The sequence below is a fragment of the Rana temporaria genome, chromosome 13 (assembly GCF_905171775.1).
Source record: "Rana temporaria chromosome 13, aRanTem1.1, whole genome shotgun sequence".
NCBI classification, from domain to species: Eukaryota; Metazoa; Chordata; class Amphibia; order Anura; family Ranidae; genus Rana; species Rana temporaria.
In genome coordinates this window covers 104,594,987-104,610,955 of record NC_053501.1, presented here as the reverse complement: position 1 = coordinate 104,610,955, position 15,969 = coordinate 104,594,987, and the positions used below count along the sequence as shown (strand labels likewise).

Genomic DNA, 15,969 nt, shown 5'->3' with positions numbered 1-15,969 from the left:
GGAGGAGATGGTCAGAGGCTGCGGACATGGTGCAGGAGGAGATGGTAAGAGGCTGTGGACATGGTGCAGGAGGAGATGGTCAGAGGCTGTGGACATGGTGCAGGAGGAGATGGTCAGAGGCTGCAGACATGGTGCAGGAGGAGATGGTCAGAGGCTGCGGACATGGTGCAGGAGGAGATGGTAAGAGGCTGTGGACATGGTGCAGGAGGAGATGGTCAGAGGCTGCGGACATGGTGCAGGAGGAGATGGTCAGAGGCTGCGGACATGGTGCAGGAGGAGATGGTAAGAGGCTGTGGACATGGTGCAGGAGGAGATAGTCAGAGGCTGTGGACATGGTGCAGGAGGAGATGTCAGAGGCTGCGGACATGGTGCAGGAGGACATGGTCAGAGGCTGTGGACATGGTGCAGGAGGAGATGTCAGAGGCTGCGGACATGGTGCAGGAGGAGATGGTCAGGGGCTGTGGACATGGTGCAGGAGGAGATGTCAAAGGCTGTGGACATGGTGCAGGAGGAGATGGTGAGAGGCTGCGGACGTGGTGCAGGAGGAGATGGTCAGAGGCTGCGGACATGGTGCAGGAGATGGTCAGAGGCTGTGGACATGGTGCAGGAGGAGATGGTGAGAGGCTGCGGACGTGGTGCAGGAGGAGATGGTCAGAGGCTGCGGACATGGTGCAGGAGGAGATGTCAGAGGCTGCGGACATGGTGCAGGAGGAGATGGTGAGAGGCTGCGGACATGGTGCAGGAGGAGATGGTCAGAGGCTGTGGACATGGTGCAGGAGGAGATGTCAGAGGCTGTGGACATGGTGCAGGAGGAGATGTCAGAGGCTGTGGACATGGTGCAGGAGGAGATGGTCAGAGGCTGTGGACATGGTGCAGGAGGAGATGGTCAGAGGCTGTGGACATGGTGCAGGAGGAGATGGTCAGAGGCTGTGGACATGGTGCAGGAGAAGATGGTCAGAGGCTGCGGACATGGTACAGGAGAAGATGGTCAGAGGCTGTGGACATGGTGCAGGAGGAGATGGTCAGAGGCTGTGGACATGGTGCAGGAGGAGATGGTCAGAGGCTGTGGACATGGTGCAGGAGGAGATGGTCAGAAGCTGTGGACATGGTGCAGGAGGAGATGGTCAGAAGCTGTGGACATGGTGCAGGAGGAGATGGTCAGAAGCTGTGGACATGGTGCAGGAGGAGATGGTCAGAGGCTGTGGACATGGTGCAGGAGGAGATGGTCAGAGGCTGCGGACATGGTGCAGGAGGAGATGGTCAGAGGCTGTGGACATGGTGCAGGGGAAGATGGTCAGAGGCTGCGGACATGGTGCAGGAGGAGATGTCAGAGGCTGCGGACATGGTGCAGGAGGAGATGGTCAGAGGCTGCGGACATGGTGCAGGAGGAGATGGTCAGAGGCTGTGGACATGGTGCAGGAGGAGATGGTCAGAGGCTGCGGACATGGTGCAGGAGAGCAATAACAGGAGGTAGTCAAAAGCTGCAGAGGGGTCTTACCCGGCCAGTTGACATGTCGGCCCAGAGCCATATGTTTTAAGGGCGCCGCCTCCCTCAAAGCGGCCCCAGGGAAGGTGGCCTTGCCGGTATCCCGGTAGGCCAGTCCGGCCCTAACCGCTGCACCCGGTAAAAGACTCTGAGCTATGAGCCCCAGATTCGGCCTAAAGCCCCCTATCGACAACTCTGCGCTTATGATTGGTGGTCCATAGTGACAGCTTCCTGATGGGAGAGCTCAGGCAGCTTCGGACTAGTACCTGAACACGCCTGAGCTCATCCCTGGTTGAAATGCACATTTTAGGCCTGAAGATTATTTCAAACCCCCAACACAGATTTTTTTTCTGAAAGCAGAGGCCCTGGGGAATGCTGTTACTGTGCTGATGGAAGCAATCAGGTGGCTGTAAATCACTTTCATGGGAAAGCCAACACTGGGCTGGAAATATGTAAATAAACTCCCACAATTCTGCCGCTCGATCGTTCTTACAGGTGACAGGAGGGAAGTCCCCTCCCCTCCCGCCACCATCCGGTGCTTCTCCGGGCTCTCCCGTGCCACTGGGAATTGGCTGGCGCCGGTTGACGACCATGGAGGTTTCCGGTGACCAGATGGTCACCAGTCTCCTTTATGATCGTCGGAGGCCCGGGCGCGACGTTATGATGTCACGTCCGGGCTGCGGATGTAAACAAAGCCGCAATCGCGGATGTAAACAAAGCCGCAATCGCGGCTGTCAGCATGATATCAGTGACATTTTTTTTTTCGATTTCATGCTTTTCAGCCTGGAGGAGAGATGTGAGGTCTTATTGACCCTGCATCTGTCCATAAAGAGGACCTGTCACACACTATTCCTATTACAAGGGATGTTTACACTTTCATTGCGTGCCGATAGTATTGCTCTTGCTATACTCCACACAGGAGACTTGTGGCTCTCCTACACAATCACAAATGTTCTTGTTTTCTTCATTGTTCATTCTATGACTAATGCACTGCAATAAAAATGTAGTATGATAAAAGAATAACCCCTCCTGGGTTTCTATTTCCGCATAAGAGGCGCGGGATTTCCTAGTTTTGATACCCAACGTTGTGAATGTTAATTAATCAAATTGACGCGTTTTGGGGAGGCTCCTCACATACACCGGAATGCCCCCAATAAGAGGGACCAGAGGGAAGCGGAAATGTTATCAGACCAGGGATTGCAGAGTTTAGTAAAATGTTTACATTTACCTACAAATGTTTTTTTTCTTTAACCACTTAACCCCCGGACCATATTGCTGGTCAAAGACCAGAGCACTTTTTGCGATTCGGCACTGCGTCGCTTTAACTGACAATTGCGCGGTCGTGCGACGTGGCTCCCAAACAAAATTGGCGTCCTTTTTTCCCCACAAATAGAGCTTTATTTTGGTGGTATTTGATCACCTCTGCGGTTTCAATTTTTTTGCGCTATAAATTAAAATAGAGCGACAATTTTGAAAAAAATGCAATATTTTTTCCTTTTTGCTATAATAAATATCCCCCGAAAATATCTATAGATACGCCGCGTAAATTCAAAGCTGCGCCGGCGTATCTTCTTTCTGCATTCAGAAAGCAAGATACTCCGAAATTAGGCTAAGATCCAACTGGCGTAAGTCTCTTACGCCATCGTATCTTAGGGTGCATATTTACGCTGGCCGCTAGGTGGCGCTTCCGTCGATTTCAGCGTAGAATATGCAAATAAGCTAGATACGCCGATTCAGAAACGTACGTGCGCCCGGCGGATTTTTTACGTCGTTTGCGTAAGGGTTTTTCCGGCGTAACGTTACTCCTGCTATATGAGGCATAGCCAATGTTAAGTATGGACGTCGTTCTCGCGTCGAATTTTGAAAATTTTACGTCATTTGCATAAGTCGTTCGCGAATAGGGCTTTGCGTAAATTACGTTCACGTCGAAAGCATTGACTATTTGTGACGTGATTAGGAGCATGCGCACTGGGATACGTTCACGGTAAACTTCATTTACGTGGGGTCATGTTTTATTTACATAAAACACGCCCACCTCTTCAGAATTTGAATTTGGCGCGCTTACGCCTGCAGATGTACGCTACGCCGCTGTAACTTAGGGCGCAGGTTCTTTGTGAATCCAGCCCCAGCCTCACTAAGTTATGACGGCGTAGCGTATCTCAGATACACTACGCCCGCACAAACTTACGGCGGGCTTTATGAATCTAGCCCATAGTGTTTACAAAATAGGGGATAGTTTTTTTGCATTTTTATTAATATTTTTTTTTTTTACTACTAATGGCGGCGATCAGCGATTTTTTCCGTGACATTATGGAGGACACTTCGGACAATTTTGACACATTTTTGGGATAATTGTCATTTTCACAGCAAAAAATGCTATAAAAATGCATTGTTTACTGTGAAAATGACAATTGCAGTTTAGGAGTTAACCACTAGGGGGCGCTGAAGGGGTTAAGTGTGACCTCATATGTGTTTCTAACTGTAGGGGGGTGTGGCTGTAGGTGTGACGTCATTGATTGTGTTTCCCTATATAAGGGATCACACGTTCGATGACGCCGCCACAGTGAAGAACGGGGAAGGTGTGTTTACACACAGCTCTCCCCGTTCTTCAGCTCCGGGGACCGATCGAGGGACTCCGGCGGCGATCGGGTCCCGCGGCCACGGAGCTTCCGCGACCCACGGCTAGGCACTTAAAGAGGACATACAGGTACGTGCTTATGCCCAGCCGTGCCATTCTGCCGACGTAGATGTACAGGAGGCGGTCCTTAAGTGGTTATCACGCACTGGTGTTTCTCAGGCTTACCGTTCTTACCAGCGAGCGTGGGAAATGATCCGGTGGTTCACCTCTATGATCTAGGCTGACCGGAGCAAGGTCCGGTTTAGGGTTGAAGTAAACAACTTTTTTTTTTCTTTTTTTAAACATACGATCAATAGGTTTTTTTTTGATCTGATGCTTTCAAGGGTGGAGGATAGATTTCTGATGTTTCCATAAAGAGGACCTGTCATCTCTTATTTCTATCACGTAATCTTGTTTACATTCCGTGTGATAGGTACAACAGTGATAAAAATAAATAAAAATAAAGAGACATTGTAAAAAAAGAATAATAATAATAATTTTTTTTTTTTTTAAAGCGCCCCCTTCCCTCCGTGCTCGCGCTCAAATACGAATGTATACGCGGGTCGCGCACGCATATTGGTGTTCACACCACACATGTGAGGTATCGCCACAAACGTTATCTCGAGAGCAATAATTCTAGCCCAAGACCTCCTCTGTAACTCCAAATTGGTAACCTGCAAATATTTTTAAAGCGTCACCTATGGAGATTTTTAAGTATCGTAGTTTGTTGCGTGCGCTCACGTGTTAGGTATTTATTTACTTGGCGTAACATCATCTTTTATGTTACCAAAAAAATTGGGTTATATATTGTGGGGTTATTTTGCACTAAAATTCATGAAAGTGTATAAACCACTGCGCAAATACCATATGATATAAATAATTGCAACAACCGCCATTTTATTCTGTTGGGTCTCTGCTTCTAAAAAAATAATTTTACATATTATATATCTTTTCTGACACTTTTCATGTACAATTAAAAATCTGTATTTTCTGCAAGAACCCTCAAACATTTTATATATATAAAAAATGTTTGGGGGTTCTAAGTACCGTATATACTCGAGTATAAGCCGAGTTTTTCAGCACTTTTTTTGTGCTGAAAATGCCCCCCTCGGCTTATACTCGAGTCACCTTTTTGTGCCGATCTCCTGGATTTTGGGGACCCAGTACCGGCCGGTCATAGGTCCCCTGGACCCCAAACTTGGCACACATGTATCCCCACTTTTCCTCTACAAGTGTGCAAAGTTTGTTGTCCGGGGGACCTATGGCCGGGAGGAACAAATTTTCAAAGCCGGGCACCCCTTCCATAGACTCCCATGTTAAACGGTAATTTCTCCGGTAACTTTGGGGACCCGGTACCGGCCGGTCGTAAGTCCCCAGAACTTGGCACACATGTAGCCCCATTTCTCCTCTATAAGTGTGCAAAGTTTGTTGCCTGGGGGACCTACGGCCGGGGAGAACCGATTTTTCAAAGCCGGGCACCCCTTCCATAGACTCCCATGTTAAACGTCAGTCTAGTCATGGGCACAGTGAGGGATGGGCACAGTGAGGCATGGGCACAGTGAGGCATGGGCACAGAGAGGCATGGGCACAGTGAGGCATGGGCACAGTGAGGCATGGACACAGTGAAGCATGGACACAGTGAGGCATGGGCACTGTGAGGCATGGACCCAGTGAGGCATGGACACAGTGAGGCATGGGCACAGTGAGGCTTGGACACAGTGAAGCATGGACACAGTGAGGCATGGGCACTGTGAGGCATGGACCCAGTGAGGCATGGACACAGTGAGGCATGGACATAGTGAGGCAACATGAGGCACAGTGAGGCATGGGCACAGTGAGGCATGGGCACAGAGAGGCATGGGCACAGTGAGGCATGGGCACAGTGAAGCATGGACACAGTGAGGCATGGGCACAGTGAGGCATGGACACAGTGAGGCATGGGCACAGTGAGGCATGGGCACAGTGAGGCATGGACACAGTGAAGCATGGACACAGTGAGGCATGGGCACTGTGAGGCATGGACCCAGTGAGGCATGGACACAGTGAGGCATGGACACAGTGAGGCATGGACACAGTGAGGCATGGACATAGTGAGGCAAAATGAGGCATGGGCACAGTGAGGCATGGGCACAGTAAGGCATGGGCACAGTGAGGCATGGGCACAGAGAGGCATGGGCACAGTGAGGCATGGACACAGTGAAGCATGGACACAGTGAGGCATGGGCACAGTGAGGCATGGACACAGTGAGGCATGGGCACAGTGAGGCATGGGCACGGTGAGGCATGGACACAGTGAGGCATGGACACGGTGAGGCATGGACACGGTGAGGCATGGACGTAGTGAGGCAAAATGAAGCACAGTGAGGCATGGGCACAGTGAGGCATGGACACAGTGAGGCATGGACATAGTGAGGCAAAGTGAGGCATGGGCACAGTGAGGCATGGGCTCAGTGAGGCATGGACACAGTAAGGCATGGACACAGTGAGGCATGGACACAGTGAGGCATGGACACAGTGAGGCATGGACACAGTGAGGCATGGGCACAGTGAGGCATGGACACAGTGAGGCATGGACACAGTGAGGCATGGGCTCAGTGAGGCATGGACACAGTGAGGCATGGACACAGTGAGGCATGGACACAGTGAGGCATGGACACAGTGAGGCATGGACACAGTGAGGCATGCAGATGGACACCCTAGGCTTATACTCGAGTCAATACGTTTTACCATTTTTTTTGGTGCCTCGGCTTATATTCGGGTATATACGGTAATTTTCCAGAAAAGATCGGGTCCTTACAAGAAACACAGAAAAGCCACAATGTCAGAACATTACACACCTCTCTTTGATACGGCCGGTTTAATGTAGTATGGTAAGCCCTTCAATGCCCCTCTTAGCTCCTGTTTCAGTGCCAGCATGTACTCCACCTCCTCACCCGTCTGCAGGGGAACTGGCTTAAAATCCAAGGCCTAGGAAAAAAAAAAAAAGATAAATAACATAAAAGTGTCAGTGCTTAAAAAAAACAGACAAATAAAACCCAGAAAATTTCTATCAAAATACTTCCCGTCATTTTCCTTTCCTGACGGACTCCATGGCAGCCAACGTGTGGGTTAGTCCCGCCTCTACTACTACCCTATAGGACGACTCCACTGCCATTAATCTTTTCTCCCTGCCAGCGGGCGTGTTCGATAACGAGCCTACTCCAGCCATTGGGCGGGAACCCCCGCTGCCATGGAGTCCATCAGGAAAGGGAAATTGATGGTAAGTATTTTGATAGGAATTTTTCAGTTTTCCTGACGGACTCCATGGCAGCCGACGTGTGGGAAATAACTCACCGCACTCACCCGGGTGAGCAAAATGCCTGGGTGAGAAAAATGCCTGGGTGAGCAAAATGCCCGGGTGAGCAAAGATTTAATGAACACCATCAACCAACAGTACTTTAACTTCTTGGCGTCCGCGCTATAGCCGAATGACGGCTACAATAGACGTCCTCCCGTGCTCGAGCGCCCTGTGCGTCCCCTGCGGGCGGGCGCGCGCGGCTCTCTCTGTGACCAGCGAGTCTATGAGACTCGGGTGATCACGGATCGGAGTAAGGTGTCGATCCCGACCCCTCCCCATGTGATCAGCTGTCAGCCATTGACAGCCGATCATGTGATGTAAACAGAGCCGGTGATCGGCTATTTATTCTCCTCACGCTGATAGCGGAAGGAGAAAGAAAATGCCGATCGCTGGCGGAAATCAGAGGGACAGCTCATCTGTGCCCATGTGTGCCACCTGTCAGTGCCACCTACCAATACACAACAAAAAACAGTGTTGCCTACCAGTGCCCACAAGCGCCACCTACCAGTGCCTACAGTGCCACCCATCAGTGCCACCTATTAAGTGCCTTAAAAAAAATGCTGCCCATCAGTGTTACCAACCATTGCCCATTAGTGTCACCTACCAGCGCCATCTTATCTGTGCCCATCAGTAACACCAATCAGTGCCATCTTTTCTCTGCCCATCAGTACCGCCTTATCTGTGCCCATCAGTAACGCCTTATCTATGCCCATCAGTACCGCCGTATCTGTCCCCATCAGTACCCACCAGTGCAGATTATCAGTGCCCATTAGAGCCGCCTCATCAGCGCATATAAATGAAGGAGAAAAATTACCTGTTGCCTACCAGTGCCCACCAGCGCCACCCATCAGTGCCACCTATAAAGTGCCTCAAAAAAATGCTGCCCATCAGTGTTACCTACCAGCGCCCATCAGTGCCATCTTATCTGTGCCCATCAGTAACACCAATCAGTGCCACCAATCAGTGCCATATTTTCTCTGCCCATCATTACCGCCTTATCTGTGCCCATCAGTACCACATTATCTATGCCCATCAGTACCGCCTTATCTGTCCCCATCAGTGCCCACCAGTGCAGCTTATCAGTGCCCATTAGTGCCGCTTCATCAGCGCATATAAATGAAGGAGAAAAATTACCTGTTGCCTACCAGTGCTCACCAGCACCACCCACCAGTGCCACCTATCAAGTGCCTCAAAAAAAATGCTGCCCATCAGTGTTACCTACCAGTGCCCATCAGTGTTACCTACCAGCGCCCATCAGTGCCATCATATCTGTGCCCATCAGTAACACCTATCAGTGCCACCTTTTCTATGCCCATCAGTACCGCCTTATCTGTCCCCATCAGTACCGCCTTATCTGTGCCCATCAGTGCAGCTTGTCAGTGCCCATCAGTGCCGCCTCATCAGCGCATATAAATGAAGGAGAAAAATTACCTGTTGGCAAAATTTTATAACAAAATAATGATAATAATAAAAAAAAAATCAACATTTTCTATCATTTTTTGTTTGTTTAGCAAAAAATTTTAAATGAAAAAAGTGTATTTTTTTCCCCCAAAAAAGTGCGTTTGTAAGACCGCTGCGCAAATACGGTGTGACAGAAAGTATTGCAACGACCGCCGTTTTATTCTCTAGGGTGTTAGATTAAAAAAAAAATATATATATAATGTTTGGGGGTTCTAAGAGAAGCAGATTGTTGGGCAGGGAAGCTCCATTAGCATTGCTGGTTGTCTCGTAATACCAACGGCCAACACAAGAGGGCGCCAGATTCTAGAAAGAAGCATAGGCCTGCAGAAGGCCGCAAAGCCACGGCCTCAATTCCCGGGCCGATGGGGGGGGGGGGGTGGTCTGTGCGCAGCTATGCTGCCCCAGGCGCCAGCTCGCTAATTCTAGTCGCAATTGCGACCTGGCGCCCAGGTTTTGTCGAACCCTGGCTCCAAGCATATGTAAAAGTGCGAAAAAAAAAAGGAACGTTTTTGTAAATCCCGAGTCTGCCGCTGTCGCAGTTACGGCGGCGGCGAGCGAGTTAACAAACCAAACCCCAAATGTCACCTGAAAAAAAGGTACTTACAGGAAACAAAGGAGACGGCTGAAGTGTGGGCGGCGGCAAGGTCTCGCCCCGCCCAATGCCGACCACTTGAATATTGAAGGACATCTGTCCGCGGCCGCCGCCCCTGCCCCGCCCCGCCATCGTTCTTCCGCTCCTCGGGCTCACAGCATAGAAATCAGATCTGTATAAAGGACAGGAAACAGATATAAAAGACACAAATACACGCAGCTTTCTATTCACAATTCAATAAAATATTAAATGCAAGTAGTACCTGAAATTGACCGGCGGTCAGCCGCTTGCAGTTCCAGTACGGCAGAGCTCAGACTAGGAGAGGGAGGAGCGAAGCACGGAGCCAATCAGGAACATGCTGGCAGGAGGAGAGAGCAGAGTGACAGATATGATCAGTTTCATAATCAAAGGGGTGTGCTTGCTGCGTGTTTTTTTATAGAAGACATGTTATCAGAACGGTTCCCCCCCCCAATGCAGATCTGATGCACCGCACGCGCCACGCGTTGAGGAGGCGCTGCGTCACATTAAAGTAGAACTATAGGCAAAACCCCCTGGATTACAAGGGGTTAATTGGCAGGGACAGGCTCCAGATCATGTGATCACTGTGGCAGACAATCACGTGACTGGGTAGCGTACCTCCTCTGCTGATAACCATTTAAAGGGCCGGCTCCTCCTGGATTAAATGACAGGGACGGGTTCCCAATCATTGTGGCAGCCAATCACAAGGCTAGGAAGCCTGTCTCCACTGCTCAGAAAGGGCTGGCTCCTCCTGGATTACAAGGGGTTAATTAGCAGATATGTGCTCCTGATCATGTGATCACTGTGCCAGCCAATCAAATGACTGGGAAGCTTACCTCCCCTGCTGATAAGCGTTTAACCACTTGCCGCCCGCCTTCGGCAAAGTGGTTTGAATATCCTGAGTGGACGTCATATGACGTCCTCAGGATATTAAGTTGCTGCGCACCCCCGGGGGCGCGCATCGCGGCGATCGTTGTTGCAGGGTGTCAGCCCGACACCCCGCAACACCGATCTAGGAGACTCTTTACCACGTGATCAGCAGTGTCCAATCACGGCTGATCACGATGTAAACAGGAAAGGCCGGTAATCGGCTTTTCCTCACTCGCATCTGTCAGACGCGAGTAGAGGAGAGCCGATCGGCTGCTCCTCTGACAGGGGGGGTTTGTGCTGATCGATCATCAGCACAGCCCCCCCGAGGATTCCCACTGGACCACCAGGGGTGCAAAACACACACCAGACCACCAGGGATGACAGAAACAATGGATGCCAATCAGTGCCTGCAATGGATGCCAATCAGTGCCCACAATGGGCATCACTGATTGGCAGGCATTGTTTGGCACTGATTGGCATCCATTAGTACAACACATACGTTAGTGCCACTTATCAGTGCCCATCTATGCCAATCCATGCCGCCTATCAGTGACCATCCATGCTGCCTATCCGTGCCCATCCATGCCGCCTATCAGTGCCCATCCATGCCGCCTATCAGTGCCCATCTATGTCAATCCGTGCCACCTAACAGTGCCCATCCATGTCGCCTATCAGTGACCATTCATGCCGCCTATCCATGCCCATCCATGCCGCCTATCCATGCCCATCCATGCCGCCTATCAGTGCCCATCTATGCCAATCCGTGCCACCTAACAGTGCCCATCTATTCCGCCTATCAGTGACCATCCATGCCGCCTATCAGTGCCCATCTATGCCAATCCGTGCCACCTAACAGTGCCCATCCATGCTGCCTATCAGTGACCATCCATGCCGCCTATCCGTGCCCATCCATGCCGCCTATCAGTGCCGCATATTAGTGCCCATCAATGCCACCACATCAGTGCCACCTCATCGGTGCCCATCAGTGCCGCCTTATCAGTGAAGGAGAAAACGTACTTATTTACAATGTTTTATAACAGAAACAAAAAAATAACTTTTTTTTTTCTAAATTTTCGGTTATTTTTTTTGCAGAAAATAAAAATCGCAGAGGTGATGAAATGCCACCAAAAGAAATCTCTATTTGTGGGGACAAAATGATAAAAATGTAGTTTGGGTACAGTGTAGCACGACCGCGCAATTGTCATTCAAAGTGCAACAGCGCTGAAAGCTGAAAATTGGTCTGGGCAGGAAGGTGTATAAGTGCCCCCCGGTATGGAAGGGGTTAAAGGGCCGCCTCCTCCTGGATTAGATGACAAGGATAGGCTCCCAATTCATTGTGATCATTGTAGCAGCCAATCACATGGCTGGGAAGCCTGTCTCCACGGCTCATAAAGGGGCGGCTCCCCCTGGATGGCAGGATTCATTAGCAGGGACAAACTCCCGATCACATGACTGGGAAGCTTCGCTGCTGATAACCATGTAAAGCAATGGAAGGGTTCATTGGCAGGGACGAGCCCCCGATCATGTGATTACTGTGACGGCCAATCACCTGACTGGGAAGCCTGTCTCCACGGCTCATAAAGGGGCGGCTCCCCCTGGATGGCAGGATTCATTAGCAGGGACAAACTCCCGATCACATGACTGGGAAGCTTCGCTGCTGATAACCATGTAAAGCAATGGAAGGGTTCATTGGCAGGGACGAGCCCCCGATCATGTGATTACTGTGACGGCCAATCACCTGACTGGGAAGCCTGCCTCCACTGCTTATAAAGGGCCGCACTTTCAGCCATGTTATATTATGCCCTCCTGTCCTGGTGACAACAGCACCCCCCTCTCCATTTATTATCCTGGTGTCACAGGGACAGGAAGTGAGGGGAAATCTCTTCAACAGAGTCACAGGGACAGGAAGTGAAGGAAAGAGATTTCACTTCCTGTCTCGGTGACAACAGCACCCCCTCTCCATTTAATATCCTGGTGTCACAGGGACAGGAAGTGAAAGGAAATCTCTTCAACTGAGTCACGTGGACAGGAAGTGAAGGGAATTCCCTTCACTTCCTGTCTCGGTGACAACAGCACCTCCTCTCAATTTATTATCCTGGTGTCACAGGGACAGGAAGTAAAGGGAAAGAGATTACCCTTCACTTCCTGTCTCTGTGACTCCATTGGAGAGATTCCTCTTCACTTCCTGTCTCATTGACAAAAGCACCCCCTCTCCATTTATTATCTGGGTGTCACGGGGTATAGGAAGTGAAGGTAAATCTCTTCAACAGAGTCACAGGGACAGGATGTGCAGGGAAAGAGATTTTCCTTCACTTCCTGTCCCGGTGACAACAGCACCCCCTTTCCGTTCATTATCCTGGTGTCACCGGGACAGGAAGTGAAGGGAAATCTCTTCAACTGAGTCACAGGGACAGGAAGTGAAGGGAAAGAGATTACCCTTCATTTCCTGTCCTGGTAACAACAGCACCCCCCTCTCCGTTCATTATCCTGGTGTCACTGGGACAGGAAGTGAAGGGAAATCTCTTCAACGGAGTCACAGGGACAGGAAGTGAAGGGAAAGACATTACCCTTCACTTCCTGTCCCGGTAACAACAGCACCCCCTCTCCATTTATTATCCGGGTGTCACAGGGACAGGAAGTGAAATCTCTTTCCCTTCACTTCCTGTCCCTGTGACTCTGTTGAAGAGGTTTCCCTTTCACTTCCTGTCCCTGTGACACCTGGATAGTCAATGGAGAGGGGGTGGTGTTGTCACCGGGACAGGAAGTGAAATCTCTTCAATGGAGTCCCAGGGACAGGAAAGAGATTTTTCTTCACTTCCTGTCCCGGTGACACAACAGCACCCCCTCTCCATTTATTATCCAGGTGTCACAGGGACAGGAAAGAGATTTTTCTTCACTTCCTGTCTCGGTGACACAACAGCACCCCCTCTCCATTTATTATCCAGGAGTCACAGGGACAGGAAAGAGATTTTTCTTCACTTCCTGTCCCGGTGACACAACAGCACCCCCTCTCCATTTATTATCCAGGTGACACGGGGACAGGAAGTGAAGGGAAATCTCTTCCTCGGAGTCACAAACATTAAAAAATAATGGCTGATATTAGAACCCCTCCCCCGCTCTATCCAACATAAAAATAAATTGTGTTTAAAATAATGTTTTAGCCGCGCCGCCAATTCTACGAGCGCCACAAATCATCGATTTTTCATGTCAGTCGATTTATTATAGGACCCCAGGCTTGCTGGGAAAGGGTTAACCTCCCCCTCCCCCTTCCTGCAATCAGTCCTAATTAAAAGTCACATCGCACGATACGCCCCGGTGCACGTTACCCCCATCGCTCGGTATCACGCGCCCGCCTCCTCCATTTATTTACCTCGCAGCGCACTTCCCCCCACGTGGCGCGCAGAGGCTTCGCAGCACGCAATGATGACGTCAGGGCCCCGGCTAGGCTGAGGGTATTTTTAGCCGGCGCGCCCATTGGCTGAGCGGGGCGCCGGTCGGCGCTCGCGCGGCCAATGGCGGGGCGGTTGGGTGAAGGGGCGGGACTCGCCCGGGGAGAGCCAGAGGGGGCCAAGGCAGCGTGTGGTTGCCATGGAGACGAGGGAGCTGCTTTGGCAGAGCCTGTGTACTGTGCGAATGTAAACAAAGAGAATGCGGCCTTCTATAGACAGTGTCATCCAGTCCTTCTATAGACAGTCCATACAATCTGATTGTACAATCTCCTTCTATAGACAGTCCATACACTATACAATCTGATTGTACGATCTCCTTCTATAGACAGTCCATACACTATACAATCTGATTGTACGATCTCCTTCTATAGACAGTCCATACACTATACAATCTGATTGTACGATCTCCTTCTATAGACAGTCCATACAATCTGATTGTACAATCTCCTTCTATAGACAGTCCATACACTATACAATCTGATTGTACGATCTCCTTCTATAGACAGTCCATACACCATACAATCTGATTGTACGATCTCCTTCTATAGACAGTCCATACACTATACAATCTGATTGTACGATCTCCTTCTATAGACGTGTGTCCCGGTGCGTTTAGGTGCATTTTTCATTGGTTATCAGGCCAGTTTACACCATAGAATCGCAGTACGGATGCGTCCCAAGATGCTTTTCTGCATGATGCGTTCCGGTACATCCCCCCCCCCCCAGTTCACACCACATGCAGTCCAGTGCGTTTTTTTTCCACTGCATCGGTTATATGGTTTTCAATGGCATAGTTCACGGGGTACAGGAAGTGAAGTTAAATCTCTTCAACGGAGTCACAGGGACAGGATGTGCAGGGAAAGAGATTTTCCTTCACTTCCTGTCCCGGTGACAACAGCACCTCCTCTAAATTTATTATCCTGGTGTCACAGGGACAGGAAGTAAAGGGAAAGAGATTGCCCTTCACTTCCTGTCTCTGTGATTCCATTGAAGAGATTACCCTTCACTTCCTGTCTCTGTGACACCATTGAAGAGATTACCCTTCACTTCCTGTCTCTGTGACACCATTGAAGAGATTACCCTTCACTTCCTGTCTCTGTGACTCCATTGAAGAGATTTTCCTTCACTTCCTGTCCCGGTGAAAACAGCACCCCCTCTCCGTTCATTATCCTGGTGTCACCGGGACAGGAAGTGAAGGGAAATCTCTTCAACAGAGTCACAGGGACAGGAAGAGAAGGGAAAGAGATTACCCTTCACTTCCTGTCTCGGTGACAACAGCACCCCCTCTCCATTTGTTATCCGGGTGTCACAGGGACAGGAAGTGAGAGGAAATCTCTTCAACTGAGTCACAGGGACAGGAAGTGAAATCTCTTTCCCTTCACTTCCTGTCCCTGTGACACCCGGATAATAAATGGAGAGGGGGGTGGTTATATGGTTTTCAATGGCATAGTTCACGCCGGTGCGTTCCAGTTCCAAAAAGTAGAACATGCTGCATTTTTCCTGCACTGGACGAACGCACCAAAAATGCACCAAAAACGCACTGGAACGCACCAAAAATGCACCGGAACGCACCAAAAACGCACTGGAACACACAGGAACGCACCAAAAATGCACCAAAAACGCACTGGAATGCACCTAAATGCACCAAAAACGCAATGGAACGCACCGGAATGCACCAAAAACGCACTGGAATACACAGGAACGCACCTAAATGCACCAAAAACGCACCAAAATTTAATTTAATATAATTATTAATACATTTAATTTAAATTAAATCATTATATATATATATATATATATATATATATATATATATATATATATATATAATATAATATAATATATAATAATAATAATAATAATAATAATAGTAAAATAAATAAGTATATTCACATACAAATGCGTTACGCTGCGGTGGCGTAACGTATCCCATTTACGTTACACCGCCGCAAGTTTACAGCGTAAGTGCCTGATTCACAAAGCTCTTACCTGTAAATTTGCGGCGGCGTAGGGAAAATCAGCTCGGCGCAAGCCCGCCTAATTCAAATGGGGCGGGCACCATTTAAATTAGGCGCGTTCCCGCGCCGAACGTACTGCGCATGCTCCGTCCATCAAATTACCCGACGTGCATTGCGCTAA

General features: G+C 49.6%; 1 protein-coding gene across 2 annotated transcripts in view; it reads right to left on the bottom strand.

The window, feature by feature from the left end:
* POLR3GL (RNA polymerase III subunit GL) overlaps window positions 1-13,820 on the bottom strand; it is a 45,753-nt gene extending 31,933 nt beyond the window's left edge. The window contains exons 1-4 of one of the 2 annotated variants that reach the window (XM_040332295.1): window positions 13,752-13,820; window positions 9,756-9,851; window positions 9,506-9,665; window positions 6,941-7,070 (exon numbers count right to left, since the gene is read on the bottom strand). In XM_040332295.1, the coding sequence (XP_040188229.1) occupies window positions 6,941-7,070; window positions 9,506-9,625 (250 nt within the window). In that variant the 5' untranslated portion in view covers window positions 9,626-9,665; window positions 9,756-9,851; window positions 13,752-13,820. Of the gene's footprint in view, window positions 1-6,940; window positions 7,071-9,505; window positions 9,666-9,755; window positions 9,852-13,707 lie in introns of both variants that reach the window. The other variant, XM_040332296.1, reaches the window with a different exon arrangement.
* Between the last annotated feature and the right edge of the window lie 2,149 nt (window positions 13,821-15,969).